Below are 19,100 nucleotides of genomic sequence, written 5' to 3' on the forward strand. Positions count from 1 at the left end.
TATTTCCCCGACGGAGAAACTCGCTGTACTTTACATCATCGCCCATTTTCTGAGACCTCCGACTCAGCGGAGCATACACCTAGTTTACACTACGATGAATTTAAATTATCAACCGCAATATGTTTTAAGCTGCTGCTGTCTTAGGCCCTCAGACTTCCAGCTTGAAAAGCGAGAAACTTAAGTGATTGCTTTTCTTCTACCTCTCTTTTTCTAGCTCTCAGGACTGGTGTTGAACCTTGTCACCATTACTTTAAGTGGAAATAGACTAGTGTATAAACATGTCAAAGTTATTCCAAAAAAGAATATAACGTAATGGTAACGTTACTGGTAAGTACTTGAAGCAGAGCATACTGACATCAACACTTATACACGAAAGTACAAGTTAAAGTTAACAGGAAAGCGTGTCTCGCTAATGCATACAAATATTAAATGTTTATATTTAATAAAATATTTTTGGATGCCACGTACAAGATATTCTCTTTTAAAGTTATTATGATGATAATGATTTAGAGAAACAAAACAATAACATTAACGTTATTATAATGCAATATTTTTGAATCATGTCACCATGTACATTTTGTACATGATTTTGACAAAAATTAGTTTTTAAAATTAAGAAATAATTACGTAACTTTACTAACATCGTATAAAACTAACACATTTTATTATGCTTGAAAACATTCTATAAACAAAGGCGTCTGTTAATTACTTCGCTGGATAGTATTCTAAAAGTAGTTTTCGAAATACTCACCACTTAAGGCCAATAAAAAAATCACAGTGGCCAGTTCTGTACATAAATGTAATATATATTCATCATCATCCAGCCTCAAGGGTCCACTGCTGAAAATAGGCCTCTTCCTCATGTTTCCAACCCCGTCTATCTTGCGCCGCTCTTATCCAGTTTTTATTGAGTCTTTTTAAATCGTCAGTCCATCTTGTAGGTGGTCGACCGACGCTTCTCTTGTCTTCCCTTGGCCTCCATTCCAATAACCTCTTTGTCCATCGCCCATCTGTCATTCTGGCTATGTGTCCTGCCCATCTCCATTTTAGTCTGGCTATCTTCTGGATGATGTCAGTCACTCCGGTTCTTCTCCTGATGTCTTCGTTGGTTATTCTGTCTCGCAGAGTTATTCCTAACATGGACCGCTCCATTCTTCTCTGCGTGACTCTCAGTTTGGTAGCTGCTGCTTTTGTTAAGGTAAGTGTTTCTGCTCCGTACGTCAAGACTGGGAGGACGCACTGATCAAATACTTTTCTCTTTAGGCATGTGGGCAGCTCTTAAAAAACTTTTAAAAGTTTCTCTCAGTTTTCCAAATGCTACCCACCCAAGGCCGATTTTTCTCTTCAGTTCATAAGTCTGGTTATCCCTGCCAATCATAATTTTATGTCCCAGGTATGTATATCTATCTACGAGTTCTATTTCTTTACCACCAATACTGATGTTCTGGTTGAGTACCAAATTGGTCATGATTTTTGTTTTCGAGATATTTATATTTAAACCTACACTTTCTGTAGCCACAACGAGTTCCTGTACCATTTCTCTTGCCATACCTAGATCTTCAGTTATTATAAGTATATCATCGGCAAAACATAAGTTGTTTAGATATTCTCCATCTATTTTTATTCCCTTTGTCATCCAATCCAAATTCTTAAAAGCATGTTCTAGCACCGTATTAAAAAGTTTAGGTGACATTGGGTCTCCTTGTCTAACCCCCCGTTCTATTTTTATGCGATTACTGTTAGTATGTAATCTGACAGTGGTTGTTGCCTGCAGGTATATTTTGTATAATAATTAAGTATATCTATAATCTAGCCTGCATTCTTTAAGCGCCTGTAATATTTTGCTTAGCTCAACTCGTCAAAGGCTTTGTGAAAATCGATAAATATTAGAACTAGAGGTTTATTGTATTCCACTTCTTTCTCTATTAGGGTTTTTATACTTTGTAGATGGTCATTTGTTCCGTAACTTTTTCGGAATCCTGCCTGTTCCCTTGGTTGATAAGTCTCTAATTTTCTTTCCATTCTCTTAACTAGTATTCGCGTAAACAACTTATATATATGGCTGAGGAGGCTAATCGGTCTGTAATTCTCTAAATTTGCTTTGTTTCCTGCTTTGTGTAATAGAATCATAGTAGCGTTGTTCCAGTCTGTTGGAATATTGGCGCTGTGAAGGCAGATATTGAAAAGTTGTTTAATTTTTTCAAGTAATACACCCCCTCCAATTGGAGGGGATGTAATATATATTAGCTTTAAGTAACTATAAAGAAGTCACAAATACATAAATAACAATAAGCATGTCATTAAGTACCAGTTTGCATATCTCTTGGAAAATAGAGAATATTTAGGGAAAATAGTCCATGACAATTATACTATTAAACAGTTCACTATGATAGTGGAGGTTTTTCTGTCAAAAGTTGGAGAAAAAAAGAAAGGGGATAGGCTGTTCATCTTTTTATTAAAGAAGTTTCGTATATGAATACATACACATCATCAGCTCTCGTAAAATGAGCAAATATCCGTAGAAACAAAAAAAAATTTAGCTTAAAATTATGAAACATACAGATTAAAAAACGATCAGTTTGTTATATAAAAAAAAACCAAAGTGTCAGTTTTTATACATGAAAAAAAATTTAAAGAAGAGAATTATAAAAAAATAAAGTGTAGGAAATAGAAAATGTTTTAACATGGAGGTCTGAATTCCAAAAAGCATTAATACTTTCTAAAAACTAACTTTATGAGGTTTTATATTTGACTTATGGAATTATTATTTAACAACAACTTTACAATGTAGTAAATCAAAATTTGTTTTTAGTTATCAACCAAATGCCAAGCAAACACTTTTAACGGTTTGATTAGAAACATACTTCTCAACAGGTTAATTATTTCAACGCACGTATTAGCAACTTACGAATGCACCTGATCAATAATGATATTTGATAAAGCTCCAACTATTAGATCAAACATAACAAATATTGATATTTTAATAATCGTGATATCAGTCTATACATATTCAGGGATTCTACAGTATTCACTGCCTTCCCTTGCTGAACCGTTTCCATCTCTCTTTGTTGTCCCATTCTCCATCGTTTAGGCATCTCTTACTTATGGTGTCGTCTACTTCGTTCCTCCAGTATTTTCGGGGTCGTCCTCTTTTCTTCCTTTCTATAGTGCTCCATTCGGTTATTCTCTTTATCCATCTGCTGACGCTAGTTCTTTTTACATATGTTAGTATGTCTGTTTCTATTGATGTTCTTTGCTTTATTTCATAATTACTTCTCCTATCCATTCTTGTTACTCTGCAGCATATTCGCAGGCATTCCATCTCTGTTGCTACTATCTTACTGCTGTTTTTCTTGTTTATGATCCAATTTTCAGCCCCATATGTCATAATACTTCGCACTAATGTTTTATAAATCTGTGTTTTGTCTTCATATTTAGGTGTCTATTCCCCCATACTTAGTTAAGTTGTCGGATTGCTGTTATTGTTTGTTCTAATCTTTGTGTAATTTCTTAATCTGTTGTTGCCTTTTTCGTGATTATAAACCCCAAGTATTTGAATTTATCCTTTCCTTTGATTGTAACGTTGTCATAAATCTGTAGATCTTCTATGTCTTCTTCGTAGATAGGTACTATGTTTTCGCGAGGTTAATATCTAGGAGAGCCTTGGTATATTCTTCTTGTAGTTTTTTATCATGTATCTGAGGTCGTCTTGGTCTTGTGCAATTACTACTTGATCGTCTGCAAAGCTTAATGTATATAGGTATTCGTTCCGTACCGGTATTCCTATGCCTTCGCAGTTTCTTTTCCATGTAATCAAGGCTTTCTTTAAGTATATTTGAAATAGGGTTGGAGATGTGGAACAACCCTGCAGGAGCCCTTTTGTTGTGGTAAAGTCTGCTATGATTCTTGTTCACATTTTAATGGACACTTTATTTTCTTTATACAGAGCTTTTGTAGCTTCTATGAGTTCCGTTTGTATTTCTAATTTGTACATTTCCTCCCATAGTTCTGACCTTGGTACAGAGTCATACACCTTTCTTAGGTCCAAAAAATGTATATCTCTATTTTTTGCTTTTTTCTTTTTCAATAGTTGTTCCAGTGTGTATATGTGGTCTATATATGATCTTCCTGCCGTGAAGCCTGTCTGATCCTCCCCGATTTTGCCTTTTATAGCTTGCTGTATCTTTTCTCGCAGTATCTTTCCATATAATCTTACTGTTGATATTACGCTTATTCCTCTGTAGTTTTCGCATTGTTTTCTATCTCCTTTCTTAAATATAGATGTCATATATGCCTGCGTCCATTCCTTTGGGAGCTGTTCTCCACTTATGGCTTTCTGAAATATCCGATATCAGTCTACCTCTACGAATAAGAATGTTAAGATCATATCTGATTAGTAGATAGTAGAAGTTATTAAAATATGAATACAGCAGTTGCGCTGCGGGGTAGCATGGACTCTTAAACAGAACAGTATAAAAAGCATTAAGAATTTCGAGATGTGGTGAAAATGACGAAAAATTAAGAATAAGTTGACTTGAGCGAGTCACAAAAGAAAAAGTAATAAGTCGAATGGTTAAAAGATCCGAAGTAATACCATAAAAAAGAGAAAATTGTAATACTTGGACCCACATAATGTGGAGACAAGAATACGCATTCCTACAAAATATAATACAGGAAAAGATTAAAGGACGAAGAAATCCTAGTCGCAGAATAATGTCACAAATGTCACAAATGCCACAAATTGGTCGCAATGCCCCTGTAGTGATCCTTTCCCAAGTTAAAATGCTCCTTTTCTAACTTGGCTACACCGTACTGAAGCCAACCAATATTTAAAAATGCGTATATACGGTTACTTCCATCGATAAACATGCCATTACATTTTACTTTTATTATTCACTGGCATCACCATGCCACGGGAGATCCAATCATTTGCATCTATAATCACCCCACTTACTTTTTTTTGTCTTCCTTCTATTTAGGATTAACAAAATTTTCAAAAGAATTAAAAATTAAATTTTTAAAATAATAAGCTTCATATACATCAGAGGGCCGGTCTTTTCACCTCCAGATAAATATTGTCCTATCTAACAGATAGTTATCTGAAGGATAGACAATTATTTATAAAATAAAATGTATCCGTCTTTTTACGTAAAATTATGTTGCGGTTACTTATCTTTAAGATAAATGTGAAATGTATTTCGGATTACACGATTATTTAATCAATTGTCACAGAAATCACAACAATGTTTTAATATCTCTTTTGACTATACAATTTGTGGTGGCAGGAACAAATTAAATTATGTTGTAACGCTATAAATATCACATCTTTCTTAATTTATATTTAAATAATTATTTATTTTAATTTTTTTATTAATTTATTAATTCCTTTGCCTTCAAATTAGTTTTTAATTTTTTTCTTTAAAAAGAAGTTGGCGCCCTCTGTCTTTCTTTTCTCTCTCTTTCTGTCCCGTAGAATAAATATTCGCTCTCTCTTTTTATGTCTGGTAGACTGAATATTCTGTTCTAGGTTGACAGAAGAGCTAATTCCATCATAAGCATACGTTCTATGTCATCTGTGCAAACTTCATTTAGTCTCCCTATACCTACTTCCTTTCAATCAACTTTTCTAATGTAGTGGGAATATAATTTTTTGCCTGTTTCTGAAATTTATAAAAGAGAGCTTCATTTTATGGTTTGCAGAATTCTCTTGGGATAAGTACTTTCATTGTAATCTATATTCTATCATTATGACAGCATTTTCAACATTCGTAACCTCACTTCTTTCGAAACCACGCTTCCATTTATATGCATATAGGAATCTTAACAAAGAATTTAACTAAGTAATAATAATTATATTTCATTTTATCCTTTCCATCTGCTATTTGTTGCATTGTCATTTTGTAAAATGATAAAAAAATTAAACCCATTTTGATGTGTCTCTAAAAGCTGTTTCTGATATTTTAGTTTATTGGCTGTATTTATTGGTCGAATTCAAGTTTTATTGGCTGTATAGAAGACTATTGAAAATTTTATGGGAAATTTTAAAATATAATCTAAAACAACCGTATTATTGTACAACATACTCTGAAAGACCTAACCGTCTAATTGGGAGGCCACACAAGAAGCCCATTGATGCCATCGATGCCATAAGTATCATACACATTGTATTCATTGTAAAGCATTGGCCGGGTTGATTGTTTCCTATTTTTAATAATTATGATTAGTTAAAAATTGTTTTATTTGCTATCAGCCAAGGGTTCATGGTTTGATTGCCAGTTTAAGACAAGCCGAACTCACAATTGAGATACTGAGCTAGGCGAAGCATAGACGATAAGCTCCCATGGTTGACAGAGGTATTATTTTTATAAAAGTACTTTAATTCTCTTTGGTAGTCTTATCGTTGCAATGTAAATAAAAATTTAATTACGAATAAAAAAATAATACCTGTTTAATGACTCTTCTCAAATTTTTTCATAACAATACAATATTATATATAGTTAGCTCAAACATTTTAAACTTTTAAAGCTCAAAAAGTTCAGTAATGTCTTCATTTAGCAATTCATCCTCAAAATTGTCTTAATTTTGATCTCTCGTTAGGTTATACTCGTAGGATGTTGCTGTTGATTAGAACGGTTAAATCTTTTCAATCTTACAGTCATTTCCACTGGATAAAATAGTACCTAAACCGTCGCTTCCATACATAAAAAATTATGTTGCATATCTGGTTTTAATATGAAATTCATTATAGAGATTGGATTGTTTAGTCGTCTACTTAAAATTGGCTTTACTTTATAATCAGAATCTTCTTGTAAGAACCCATTTCTATTATCTCCATTTAAACTTCTGAGAGAAAGAATACCGCATTATGTATTCCTACCTGGTAGGTACCAAGAAAAATATATCCAAGAAGTATCACGAAATTGTAAGAATTTAAAATCAATATTTCATATACTATTTAGAAGGTTTATTGAAGTTTTGAAAATTTCCTACTACACTCTGTGTAGTTTGTATACTTACTCTAAGTCTTTTTTATATATATTTGAATTCATTGTATAAATTTTAAAAGAATCTGACAACCTAGGCACTATATGCATATTTTTCATTTTGGAATTCGATACTACTATTATTAAATTGTTATTACCAATATCTCTTAAAAAAGGTTTATTAATTAATTTTTTAATCATTGAATATTAAATCCTTAAACTAAATAAATGAAAATATGTATACACCTACTTTTATAATCATTCATTAATAACTATTAAGAATATTTTCTCAGAATATAGATCACTGTCGGTTTACTTAGTCTTAACGTTATAAAAAAGTCTTTATCATTACAAAAATTAAAATATTTATAATCTATTTCTAATGAGTGTAGAGTAATAAAATCTCATGAAGTATTCAAAAGCGCTACAGGGTAATCCGTCAATAATCCGTCAATAAATTCCGTCCGCATTGCAAAATTCTGTCGTTTCATAAAGAGCAGGTAGGTATCACCCTGTTTTAAGGGATTAGTCCATTGTTATCGACAGATAAACACTGAGCCAGAGGCGCGCTAGTGGGTTAATTGACAAAAGAATATGCATTCTTAAAAATCATATTAAAGGAAATAAAAATGTAATACAGCAGAACAGTGTTATTAAAAAAATATAAAATGTAACAATAAAATATATACGAACCGAAATCGGGAAATACTCACAAACACACACGAATGAACTTTACATATTGAAACACTTGTGGGGAGTTTAAATCAGTTTATTCACAAAAACTACAAAAACTTTACTGGATACGTTATTACAATTCTACATCACTATAGTCTTCATCCGAAGAACTGTCATCATCCCCTGGTGATATAATTATAGGGTCAACCACCTGATCGACCAAGTTGTCCAGTTCCCACATTTTATCTTCCTCTTTTAAAACATGCTGGATTGCTTTTTGCCAGTTTTCTGATGTGATTTCCATAATGGCTTGATCAAACAATACCTTGACATCTTTCATTTTAAATGTGGTATTGTGCCTTGCAACATATCCTTTAACTTGTGCCCATATAAGTTCTATGGGATTTAATTCGCAATGATATGGCGGTAGGCGTAGCACAGTTACTTTATACTTTTCTGCTACATCTTCTACGGCATATTTTATGAAGCGAGATTTATGTTGTTTTACTACGGCTAGTAGTTCCTTCTTTATTGAATTCGTCTCAAACTGAATACCTTTATTTGACAGCCAGTTAATAATTTCTTGCTTTCTCCAAGCTGAAGTTGGTACCTTCTCTATGCGCCTTGAATGGTAGCTTGCATTATCCATAACCACGACCGAATCAGCTGGAAGAAATTTTAACATTTCCCCGAAGTAGTCTTCGAAGACATCCGAATTCATGTCCTCATGATAATCTCCCGTCCGACACGACTCAAAGCTTAACAAACCTTCTTTTAAAAATCCTTCTTCGCTTCCAATGTGAGCAATTATAAGCCTCTTCCCTTTTCCCGAAGGCACTTTAATACCCGTCGAAAGGCCTTCTATGAAAGCTTGGCGAGCACTTGTTACATTTTTATCTTGCCACATTTTTTGGACTATATAACCTTCGTTTATCCACGTCTCATCAAGATAAAAAATTTTCTTGTGCTCTCTGCGGTACTGTTTTATAGTTCTCAAATATTTTCGTCTCCAGCAAATGATTTCATCACTTTCCAGTAATAGTGCCTTTCGATTGTGCTTTTCCCAGGAAAAATTCATACTTTTTAAAGTTTTCCATAAAAGTTTTCTGGATATCAAAGGAATATCGTTATCTTGGCTTATCTCCATTAGTATTTTGTCAAGGGTGGGTATTTCCTTTTTAAAATAAAACGAATGAACTTTTCTTCGAATGTCACGTTTGGTGTCTTCACCTAAGATTTTTATTGGTCTTCCTGATTTTCTCTTGCATGGACTTAACTGGCCTGATATCTTTCTTTCTCGCAATAATTTAAAAATCGTGGACTGTCCAATTCCAGTCATTCGGGCACATCGCTCAACACTTTCTTGCACAGACAAACTAGGGTGATCGTGTTTTATGCTATCATATACATTTAAAATTATAACTTTTTCACTAACAGATAGCGGAGAATTTTTTACACCTCTTTTCTTTGGAGTAAATGTCGCCATTTTATAACTTTTTCACTATTTCTATATCACAATATTACTGTACGTTTAATTGGTGTAGTAACAATTACTAACTCGAATGTCGAATGTCGAATGATAATAATAAAATAAAAGAGGGATTATAATGAAAGTGTAAGTAAAACCTCATTACGCGTTATTAGTCTTCATGTTGATTTATTTTAGTTCTTAGTAATATTAGGAGGTGCGTCATACCCTTATCAGTTTCTTCTAATGCTTTTATTCGTTCAGTAAGGAAGTGAATTTGTTTTTATAAATAAAAATGTAATTAGCTTTAATGACCATATAATGGAATACGAGTTTGAAGAATAAGTTAATCGAAAAATTAAATAAAATTGGTTATCACAAAATATCCAAAATATGATATTTTGAGGTACATCAATTTTTGACGACGAAGTTGACATCCGTCTATTTGCCTACGCCCATGACGACACCGAAATTCAGGCAAATTTTATGACACTTCATGATTTATTACTCTACACTCATTTGAAACCAATAAATATTATATTCTCGCATTAAAGTTATAAACATTAAACATCATAACAAAGCATCGCATATGCGTCTATATTCTTTGATCATACTGATCATACTTTTCGATTTCATTAAATCTTTTAATATCCATTAACCTACACTAAACAACATTTAGGTTATATTTTTGATTTCGCGATAACCTACAGCATAATAATGAACTACAATAGACACAATTTATTTTCCAGATGTTTTTATTTCGTACTTTGTTTGGCAAATAAATATTTTATATTTTATCTGTCAGTTTATCTGTTTTGATTTAAAAACACAATATGATTGACTCATCGGTTGAAATGTCAGTAGTTCAGATTTCGTTGTTCAGATGGCGTTAGAATTTAAAATCTAAACTAACATAAAGCTTTAAACTGTTTTGTATTAAATTCATATTTATTTTGTATAAAATTAATTATTAAATATATTAATATGTAATTAATAAAGGATTATTAATAAATGTATAGTCTCAAGAACAAAATATGATTAAAATGCCAAATGGTGGAAGTTCAGAAGATTTCTTTGGCCTTACATATATATATATATATATATATATATATATATATATATATATATATATATATATTCTACTATGTGACAAAGAAAATAATTGTTTATACCAGTATATGGTCTAATGCCAGTGTATTAATAGAGTCGCTCAAAATTTATAACTTCTTTATGAATAACACGTCAGCTACATACACATTTATTCTACAAGAAATATAAAATACTTTATACGACAGTGGTCGTTGGTAGAGATCATCGTTTCCTCTTTATTTCCATTCTTTTAGTACAAACCAAAATATTGAAATTCACTTTTTTATTATTCCAGTGCCTCCGGATATTGACGATTCCGGGACGAGCAATGACATTACCATAAAGGAAGGAGAGAACGTCACTCTGACTTGCCGGGCGGTAGGACATCCAGAGCCGAGAATATTGTGGAGAAGGGAGGACGGAGGACATTTAATTACGCCAGTTGGGGCTCACGAAACTCAGAAAGGTAATTTTCGGTTTAATGTAGTTCAACTTTGGAAATACGGGAAGTGATAATAATTTGATTTTTGTCGTCGCCTGTCCTTTATTTAAAATCGCACAGAAATAATTGGAAAAGCGTTCTGGATATTACAAAATCGATATCCATTTTTATGCTTCCTTTAGGGTAACAATAAAATCTTTTCATTCATAGAATAATAAACTACTTCCATTTTTAATTAAAACAATTTGTACCCAGTTTTTCATATTTATGTTATAGTCTTTGGGAAAAACGCACAACAAATTTAAAATGACTAGTTGGTAGTTTAAGGATATTCCTTAAATTCCTGTTTGTAATGTTTTATTGAATTTCATAATTTTGAATCTTTTTATCTTTTAAAATTATTTAATGAAATATTTAGATAGTTATGAGTTTATTTTGGCAGAATAGCTGTGATTCTTTATACATTTTTAATTTTTTTCTCAGTTTAAGAAGAATACAAAAGGCTTTAATTCATAAGCATGTCGAAATTAGTGAGCTCTCATAGCAGTTTATGGAATGAAATGCCCAACAGACTACCAGCAGAGAACACCATTAATATGCAGTGAAACTTCTCCCTAACGGACACCAAAGGGAAAAAATAATGGTCAGTTATATAGAATTATTGCTTAGTCAATTGAAATAAAAAACAGCTCTCTATAATATGCATCGTACCACTCCCGTAAAGAGAGATTCCCTAACAATTCCTGGAATAAAGCTGCAATCAAGGAATGGTTAGTAGAAAAAGACATTTTTTTCGAGGAGTGTTATTTGAAATCCGAGCTATTAGAAGCAGCGCGTGCTTTTAAAGATCAATACGATAAGTATCATCTTAATGAGTATGCTTCACAACATAATGTTTATATTTTAAGGCTTCTTCCATATCACTGCAAATTGAATCCTATAGAAATGGTGTGGAACCAAGTTAAGCGATATGTAGGTACCCATAATACCACTTTTAAAAACGAAGAGGTACGCCAGTTGATGGACGACGGTTTCGCACGCGTCACAGAGCAAAATTGGCGCAATTATGTCACTCATGTTGTTGAGAAAACGGAAACTGAGATGTGGACTGCGGACAACCTGCAAGATGACGTAGACCAATTGATAATACACGCGAACACAGAGGAGAGTAGCGAAAGCGAATCCTACATCTCGGATGTAGAGGACGACTTTAGTATAATTAATTAAATATCTGTGAGTAACCTCGATTATTTTACACTGTATAACCAATAAAATGCATTTACCAGTCCAATCAGAGTATGGACTTTTCGGATATTGGGCTGGGTGCACGGAAATCGAGTTCCCGGAGGTTCCACCCTGTATATTTATAGCTATCAAGAAATGTAATTTAAAATATATTTGTTAGTTTAATAAAGTATAAATATAATATAATGTTAAATAACTTACACTATAAACCTTATACCTGCTCATCTCGTCAAGTGTGGGCAAGGAAAACCATTATCCCATATGGAATAACACAAGGTTTTGCTGAAAACTACCAGGTTGCTATGCCAAGGAACTAGGTAAACTTATGTTGTGTGTAAAAAATGCGAGACTGCATTATGTTTTAATAAGGACAAAAACTGCACTTCAGATTTCCACAAAAAAAAAAATTCATAGTAGGTGTTAAAATTTCGCAGTGATTCAAGTGCGCAACTTGTTTTTTTAATAACATTGCCGGGATTAAAAAATATGCAAAGCTTTTTCGATATTCCCGTTCCTGATAATTTTTCACATATTTACAAAAGAAAAAGTTTTTCTTGGATATTTTGCTGGGTGAACGGAAATCGAGTTACCGGATGTTCCACCCGGTATATTTATAGCTATCAAGAAATGTAATTTAAAATACATTTGTTGGTATAATAAAGTATACAGTTTTATAATAAAATTCTCGCTAAAAACTTAAGGTCTTTTTATTCAAATTCATGCCTCTTATTTGGCTACTTGAAGGCAATTATTTTATCAATATATTATTTTATAATAAATAACAGAGCCCGGCGTAGAGATCTGGGTACGGTTCTGTGACTACCACTTGGACCTGTTTGTATCGCCAAGCACAAGGCGTGAAATCCGGCAATTGTGCATTCCTATATTTGCCGTACTGCACTCTCGGTGTGACATTTTCTATAGAATACTAATATATAGGGATTTGGTTTGATTTTGGTTTTGAACATGATTTCACACAATTTCTGACTTAACATTTAGAATTATATTAGATATTTGTTGACTTACTCCTGCATCTCTCTTAATTTTAGGTAAACCTGATTTAAATTACTTACAGGTTTAGTAACAGGTTTAGTAACGATGTAGATTGTAAATAAACAAAATTATAAAAAAATACGATTTTCCAAAGATACATATTTGTCTTCCTAACATAAAACATCAGTTAACAGCCAAAGAATAAAGCCCATATATCAAAATAAGAAAAATGTCAAGTGTCAATAATCCCACAATTGCCTAGAATTGAATACAATAGAAATAAATTACCTAGATAACCAAAATATTCAATATATTTTCCACTTACGACAACTCACGATGGACAGACAACGCTTGAGAATGCACCCCGGAAATTAGGAAAACAGTTTAGAGAGGACATCCAATTACGTAATCTGAAACCTATGAAATGGGCGACGGTAATTCTAGTTTAAATCTAATTTTAGTTTTGAACAGAAAACAGCGAGTTTAGGTTGTTGTCCTCTGTGTAGTTGACATAAACTTCCAACGAAGGTAGCAGCGACACTCCCTCTTAAAACCTCCGAATAAAGTTTTAATTTTATCTTTTAGAAATACACAATTATTCTTCATAAGCAAATATTGTGTACACTTTTTTTAATATGTGTGCTTAATAATGCATTTATTATTTTAGCTACAATTTCTAAAGTTAATTCTGTTAGTTCTGTTGACTATAAAATTTGCCACTGATCGGAGGATTTGAGCGATGAATCTATCGTGTGAAAACCGTGTGCTTTACAGCTCGCAAGGAAACTTGCTGCAATTGACTAACTTGACTAACTTTCGTGTAAGTCTATTGCAAGGTCTTTACGTGTGATTTTACAGCTTGCAACTCGGCTTAAAATGCAATTAATGTTGAAATGTTTACCCTTAATCTAACTTATCGATGGTGTAGAATGGAAACCTCTATGTCAGTATTTTCAGCAACATTTTTGATACCAAACCGTCTATGTCACATTACTCTAAAGTGAATAAAAAGTTTTTTACAAAGTTACTTTTATTTCTAATTGTATTAAGAAATTAAATGCTGTGAAAGCATTAACTTAGAAGCTATTTTAGAGAGTTATATTTCCTCCTGAAAAACTGAGGTTATTCTGCACCATCTTTATAAACTTCTCTTTTCTTAAATTACTTACTGCTGTTTATTGAATACTATTTAGTAAATTTTGACATGTCGAGTATTAAAAATAGCCAAATTTAAAAGGAAAAATGCAGTAGCAGCACCCTTAAGTATTATTATTGCTGCAGCCAGCTTTTTAGTTAATAATTTAGAACGCGGAGAACGGAGATGGTGGATAAGACCATTGACTTGCATGAAAATTTGCAGAGAAAATGGCACCAAACCGATTATCGCGCAGTTGCACGAAGTTGCAGGACATAATCAGCTGACAACATACTGGGCATGCCTTTACGCAACTTTCTTGCCACTTGCAGGTATAATTGCAAGCTGTAAGATGGACTTTACTTTATCGTGAGTTGATAAATTTTAAAGATGTTTGAATTCTCGTTATAAAACAGAGTTTCAAATTCACAAGGAAACTAAATTCTTGAAAATGGCTATAAAAAAACCTTTTAAAAGAGGTACAATAATACAAACCCTATCGGGCTACATCGCAGAACGTGTTTAAGAATAATATTCCACCATCAGTGGTAATTGGATTTACAAGTTTAAAACCTCTAAATATATGACTAAAAACCGTTTAAAATAGTGTTAGATTAACTTTAAATTATATTGTTTTAAATTATAAATTATGATGTTTAAGTTACAATAGGAATTGACTACATGGCAACATAAGATTTCACGAGGGTTGCTAGCCCTCAGACAAAGTCTTCAAACTTCGTCTAAGGACTTTAAACCTTACATTAAGTAATCATTTAACTGTTATTTTTTAAACGATTATATCATTACTTGATTATTTAACAAAGAATACCGAATTGAGAAATTGATATGTTAAAATAGCGTGAGATAATTAAATAACGCACTTCCATAGACAGACAGATAGTATAAACGGTGTACACCCTTCGATACTCCTTTTTGGTAATTACCAAATAAAATGTACTCGCGCATAAATCAAATGATGAAGTTCTCTTCAAGCGGCTTTCTTTAGGATGTAAACATGAATTGATGTATACGTTATTGTAAAAAAAATCCAACATCAAGAAAATTTTATTTAATTTTAATTGTTACAAAAAAATGTTATTGTTACATGCAAAATTTTATAGTGCGATTGTTATCCTTGAACAAGCGCTGTCCTTTCTGTGGTAAAAACCAATTAATTTATACCTTAAATTAAGCAAAATCACCAAGTTTACTTTAATATCGATACTCGTTTTTGATAATTACCATAAAAAATATACCAAAAGCAAAGTTGCACATTTTCGCGCATAAATCAAATGATAAAGTTCTCTTCAAGTGGTTTCTTTAGGGTGTAAAGATCAATTAATGTATACATTAATGTAAAGAAAGATCATCAAGAATTGGTAATATGAGAACCATTTTATTGCAGAAATAATGCAGTTATTTTTGCAGCTTTTGAAAATCGCTCAATTTCGACATATAAAACAGTACGATCAATTATTAAAAACTTTAAAAATTTGGGTTACATAAATACTTGAAGCATGAAATGTCGTCCAACGGAAGAATCACGATCTAAACAAATCTCTGTTGAACGCGAAACTCGCGAAATGCAAGTTTGTTTAACTGCTAAAGAAACGCCTTGTTCGCGTATACAAATTGCGGATGAAGCTAACCTAAAGGAGCGAACTGTAAGCAACATTTTAAAATGAAATGAATACAATTGCTATAAAGTGTAGATCACCCAAGAACTTTTTCCAGACGATCATTTTAAACATATGGAATTTTGTAAAACTGGAGAAATCGAATGAGAACAATATCTTTTAAAAAAATGTTTTGTTTTCCGATGAATCTTCATTCACAATCCATAAACGTCATAATCCATCTGTCGTCCGCTATTGGTCTAGGGAAAATAAACATTTGAGTATTGCTGTAAAAACACAATAGCCTAAGAAATTAAATGTGTTGACTGGACTTTATAACGATAATATAATTGGTCCATTTTTTGTTACGGGAAATCTGATGAACGTAAGTATCTAGATTTCTAAAGTTCGCAACCTCGAGGTCAACTTCGGTGATATCTGGTTTCAACAGAATCGTTTCCCAGCACATAATACAATTGAAGTTACAAATTAATTGGAACAAACATTCCCTGGACAATTAATTTCTACACGAGGAACAATAAAATGGCTCCCTAGATCACAAGATTTAGTACCTTTAGAGTTTTATGTCTGAAAAATGCTACAATCAAAATTATATCGGCATGAATTCAAACGAGCCACCAATTTAGCAGAACTGAAAGAAAAAGTTGTTCAACTTTCTAGTCGGGTACAGTCAAATCAGCTGAATGCAATGAGAATTGCTTTAGTTAATATATTCGAATTTTGTTTAGCGCAAAATAATGGTTTGTTCGAACATTTAATTGGTTAGAGATTTTCTTTAAAATGTCTTTAGTTTTAATTTAATATTGTATTTATAAAAAATTTTTAGTTGGTTTCTTTCTTATAAAAATATTATTTATAAATTAGTTGTTCCTACTTTGCTATTATTTTAACTTCACTTTGAAACTGTTTCATAACTATTATCTTGAATTTAATACTCCTTACGTTCATTCGATGATGGCCCTTTAGGGAATATTTACTTACAACCAGCCCTAGATATAACTTTCATTAAACCATAGTTCTGAATATAATATTCCAATGCGAAATTCTTAAAAGGGTTAAAGCGGTAACTTTAAGTTTGCACTAAGATTTTACCGCAATATGAGTAATGGATTTATCCAATCTTACGAAGTGAATCTCAATTTTATCGATTTGGAAGCTTGCAAAAATGCTTGAACAGAGCAGAGCTGCAAACGTTTAATTTTACTTTGAAAAATTATTTTTTTTATAATTTAGATTTTTTAGATTTAGATTTAACTTTAAAAAGTATACGTGCGATCTCAAAATAGACGGAGCATTACAATATGGGAGGTCAAAATAGACTTGCAATTAAAACATTTTTATGAAAATGATGTGAAAAAATTCCACAAATGTTAATGTACCAAAATATAATATATATTATATTTTAGTAGTATATAAGATTATTGATTTTAAAAGTTTAGAGATAAACACAAAGTTAAAACCTTGATTTTATGAGTTATATAAAGTTAAAATGTTATTGACATATCTATTTAGGTTTTCAGGCATATTTTTGAAGTTATATTTCTATACGTGCGTTCGACGTTAGAAATTTGTACGGGAGTGAATTGGCAAAATTCACTCCCATTACATATTATGTAAGATAAAGGTAAGAGAGAGACAGAAGATATATTTTCTCTCTCTTTCTCTCTCGAAAATAAAAAGGTTCCTTTTGTAAATATATTTTATATTTATTAATATTATTATTATTTTATATTAATTCGGTAGATATATACATTTGGCCAAAGTCTTTTGCAAATAAATATTCTTCCTGGAACTTATATGATTCGTAATAACCTTTCCATATTTGGAATACAATAAATAAACAAATAAACATAAACACAAAATACAACCAATAATGTTTTTGACAAATAATGACATTGATTAGCCACCTTGTTAGTTAAGGTTTCTGGACGAATGAGTTGGGGCGCGGCGTTTAGAACCAGAAGTCGCGAGTTCGATCCCAATGAGGGAATATATTTTTTTAATTATTATGTTCTGATTTTTGTCACTTTCGTTTTAAAAATCAAAGAATAGAGAAATCATAATATACTTTTTAAGATTGTTTCGCTAATTTTATATATTATTAAATTTTCCAAACCATTTTATTTATCATTGAATATTTAGTACATATAGTAGTCATGGGCGTAGAGATGAAAAGGACAAATATAAGAATTATTATTTTAAATTTCTTTTATGTCTATGCTTATATGCATGACATAAATTTCAAAAAAGGTCGATTTTATTTTTAAATTATGATTTTTGGCATATCTAGTTTGGTTACTAGTGACGTTATCCACCTGGGAAGAAAGAGTTCTTCCACCGAGAGTTAATTTAATAAGATTTTCACAATTTAGTGGGGCTTTTGAAACGGTGCCACAAAGAATCAAAAAATCCAGGGACCTAATGATTTATATAAGTGCTTTCAAATAATATATTAATTTCTCCATGGCTAATACATGTGCTTTCAAGTAATATATTAATTTCTCTATGGTACCATTTAAAAGTATCCTACAAAATGGCGCCAAGACGCTATTAATAAAACTGAGGCTTAGTTCAGTTACCTTAAAATTTAGTAATTTAAGTTTTAAGGTTCAGAAAAGAGTTGTTTGCGTGGGACTTATTTCCTTTTTGAAGTTATAGTTCTATACCCGCGTTCGACGTTGGAAATTTGTATGGGAGTAAATCGGCAAAATCATCACATCTGTAAGATATCGGTAAAAGAGAGACAGAAGACATATTTCCTCTCTTTTTCTCTCTCGAGAATAAAAATATTTTTTTGTAAATATATTTAATATTTTATTAATATTACTATTATTTTTTTATTAATATTTTTATCCTGGTAAATTTAACATATGCGTAAGTAAGTTATGCATATTGTCATTTTTAAATAGTTATGAATGTTGCATTTCAATTTATATTGTATTATTATATTGAATTATGTTGTAGTGTATTGTACTGTATTTTTATATTAATAACAAAATAAACAATGAACTATACTGTAGAGTATGTGTAAAAAAAATGTTTGCATTCAACTCCTTTCATACATATTACATACATATTATAAGAAAATAAAAATATACCTTTTCATCAAAATATTGATTCAATCCTTCATTTATTATACTCTTATTACAGGTCAAATGTTCTTTATATACAGCAAACGATGCACCATATGCCTATATACCTAATTCTGTTTCTCTTTCTGCTCTCTTACCTATAGCATTACATATGTAATGATTGTGAAGATTGACTCACATATAAATTTGTAACGGCGAACGCGTGTATAGAAGTATAACTTCTACCGGCAGTCCCACTGGACTGCCACACCCGATTTTTTTTATTTTACTTCACACATTTAAGGGTGTTAAAGCCAAAGTGGTGTAAGTCACATTTTTAAAGTTTTGATGTAATTGTTGAG

General features: G+C 31.7%; 1 protein-coding gene across 1 annotated transcript in view; it reads left to right on the forward strand.

The window, feature by feature from the left end:
- Positions 1-19,100, forward strand: part of LOC140436376 (lachesin-like) — a 514,302-nt gene that overhangs the window by 247,086 nt on the left and 248,116 nt on the right. Inside the window, exon 5 of the mRNA XM_072525165.1 lies at positions 10,511-10,681. Within this exon, the coding sequence (XP_072381266.1) occupies positions 10,511-10,681 (171 nt within the window). The remainder of the gene's footprint in view (positions 1-10,510; positions 10,682-19,100) is intronic.

Source organism: Diabrotica undecimpunctata, chromosome 1 (assembly GCF_040954645.1).
Source record: "Diabrotica undecimpunctata isolate CICGRU chromosome 1, icDiaUnde3, whole genome shotgun sequence".
In the NCBI taxonomy this organism is placed as follows: Eukaryota; Metazoa; Arthropoda; class Insecta; order Coleoptera; family Chrysomelidae; genus Diabrotica; species Diabrotica undecimpunctata.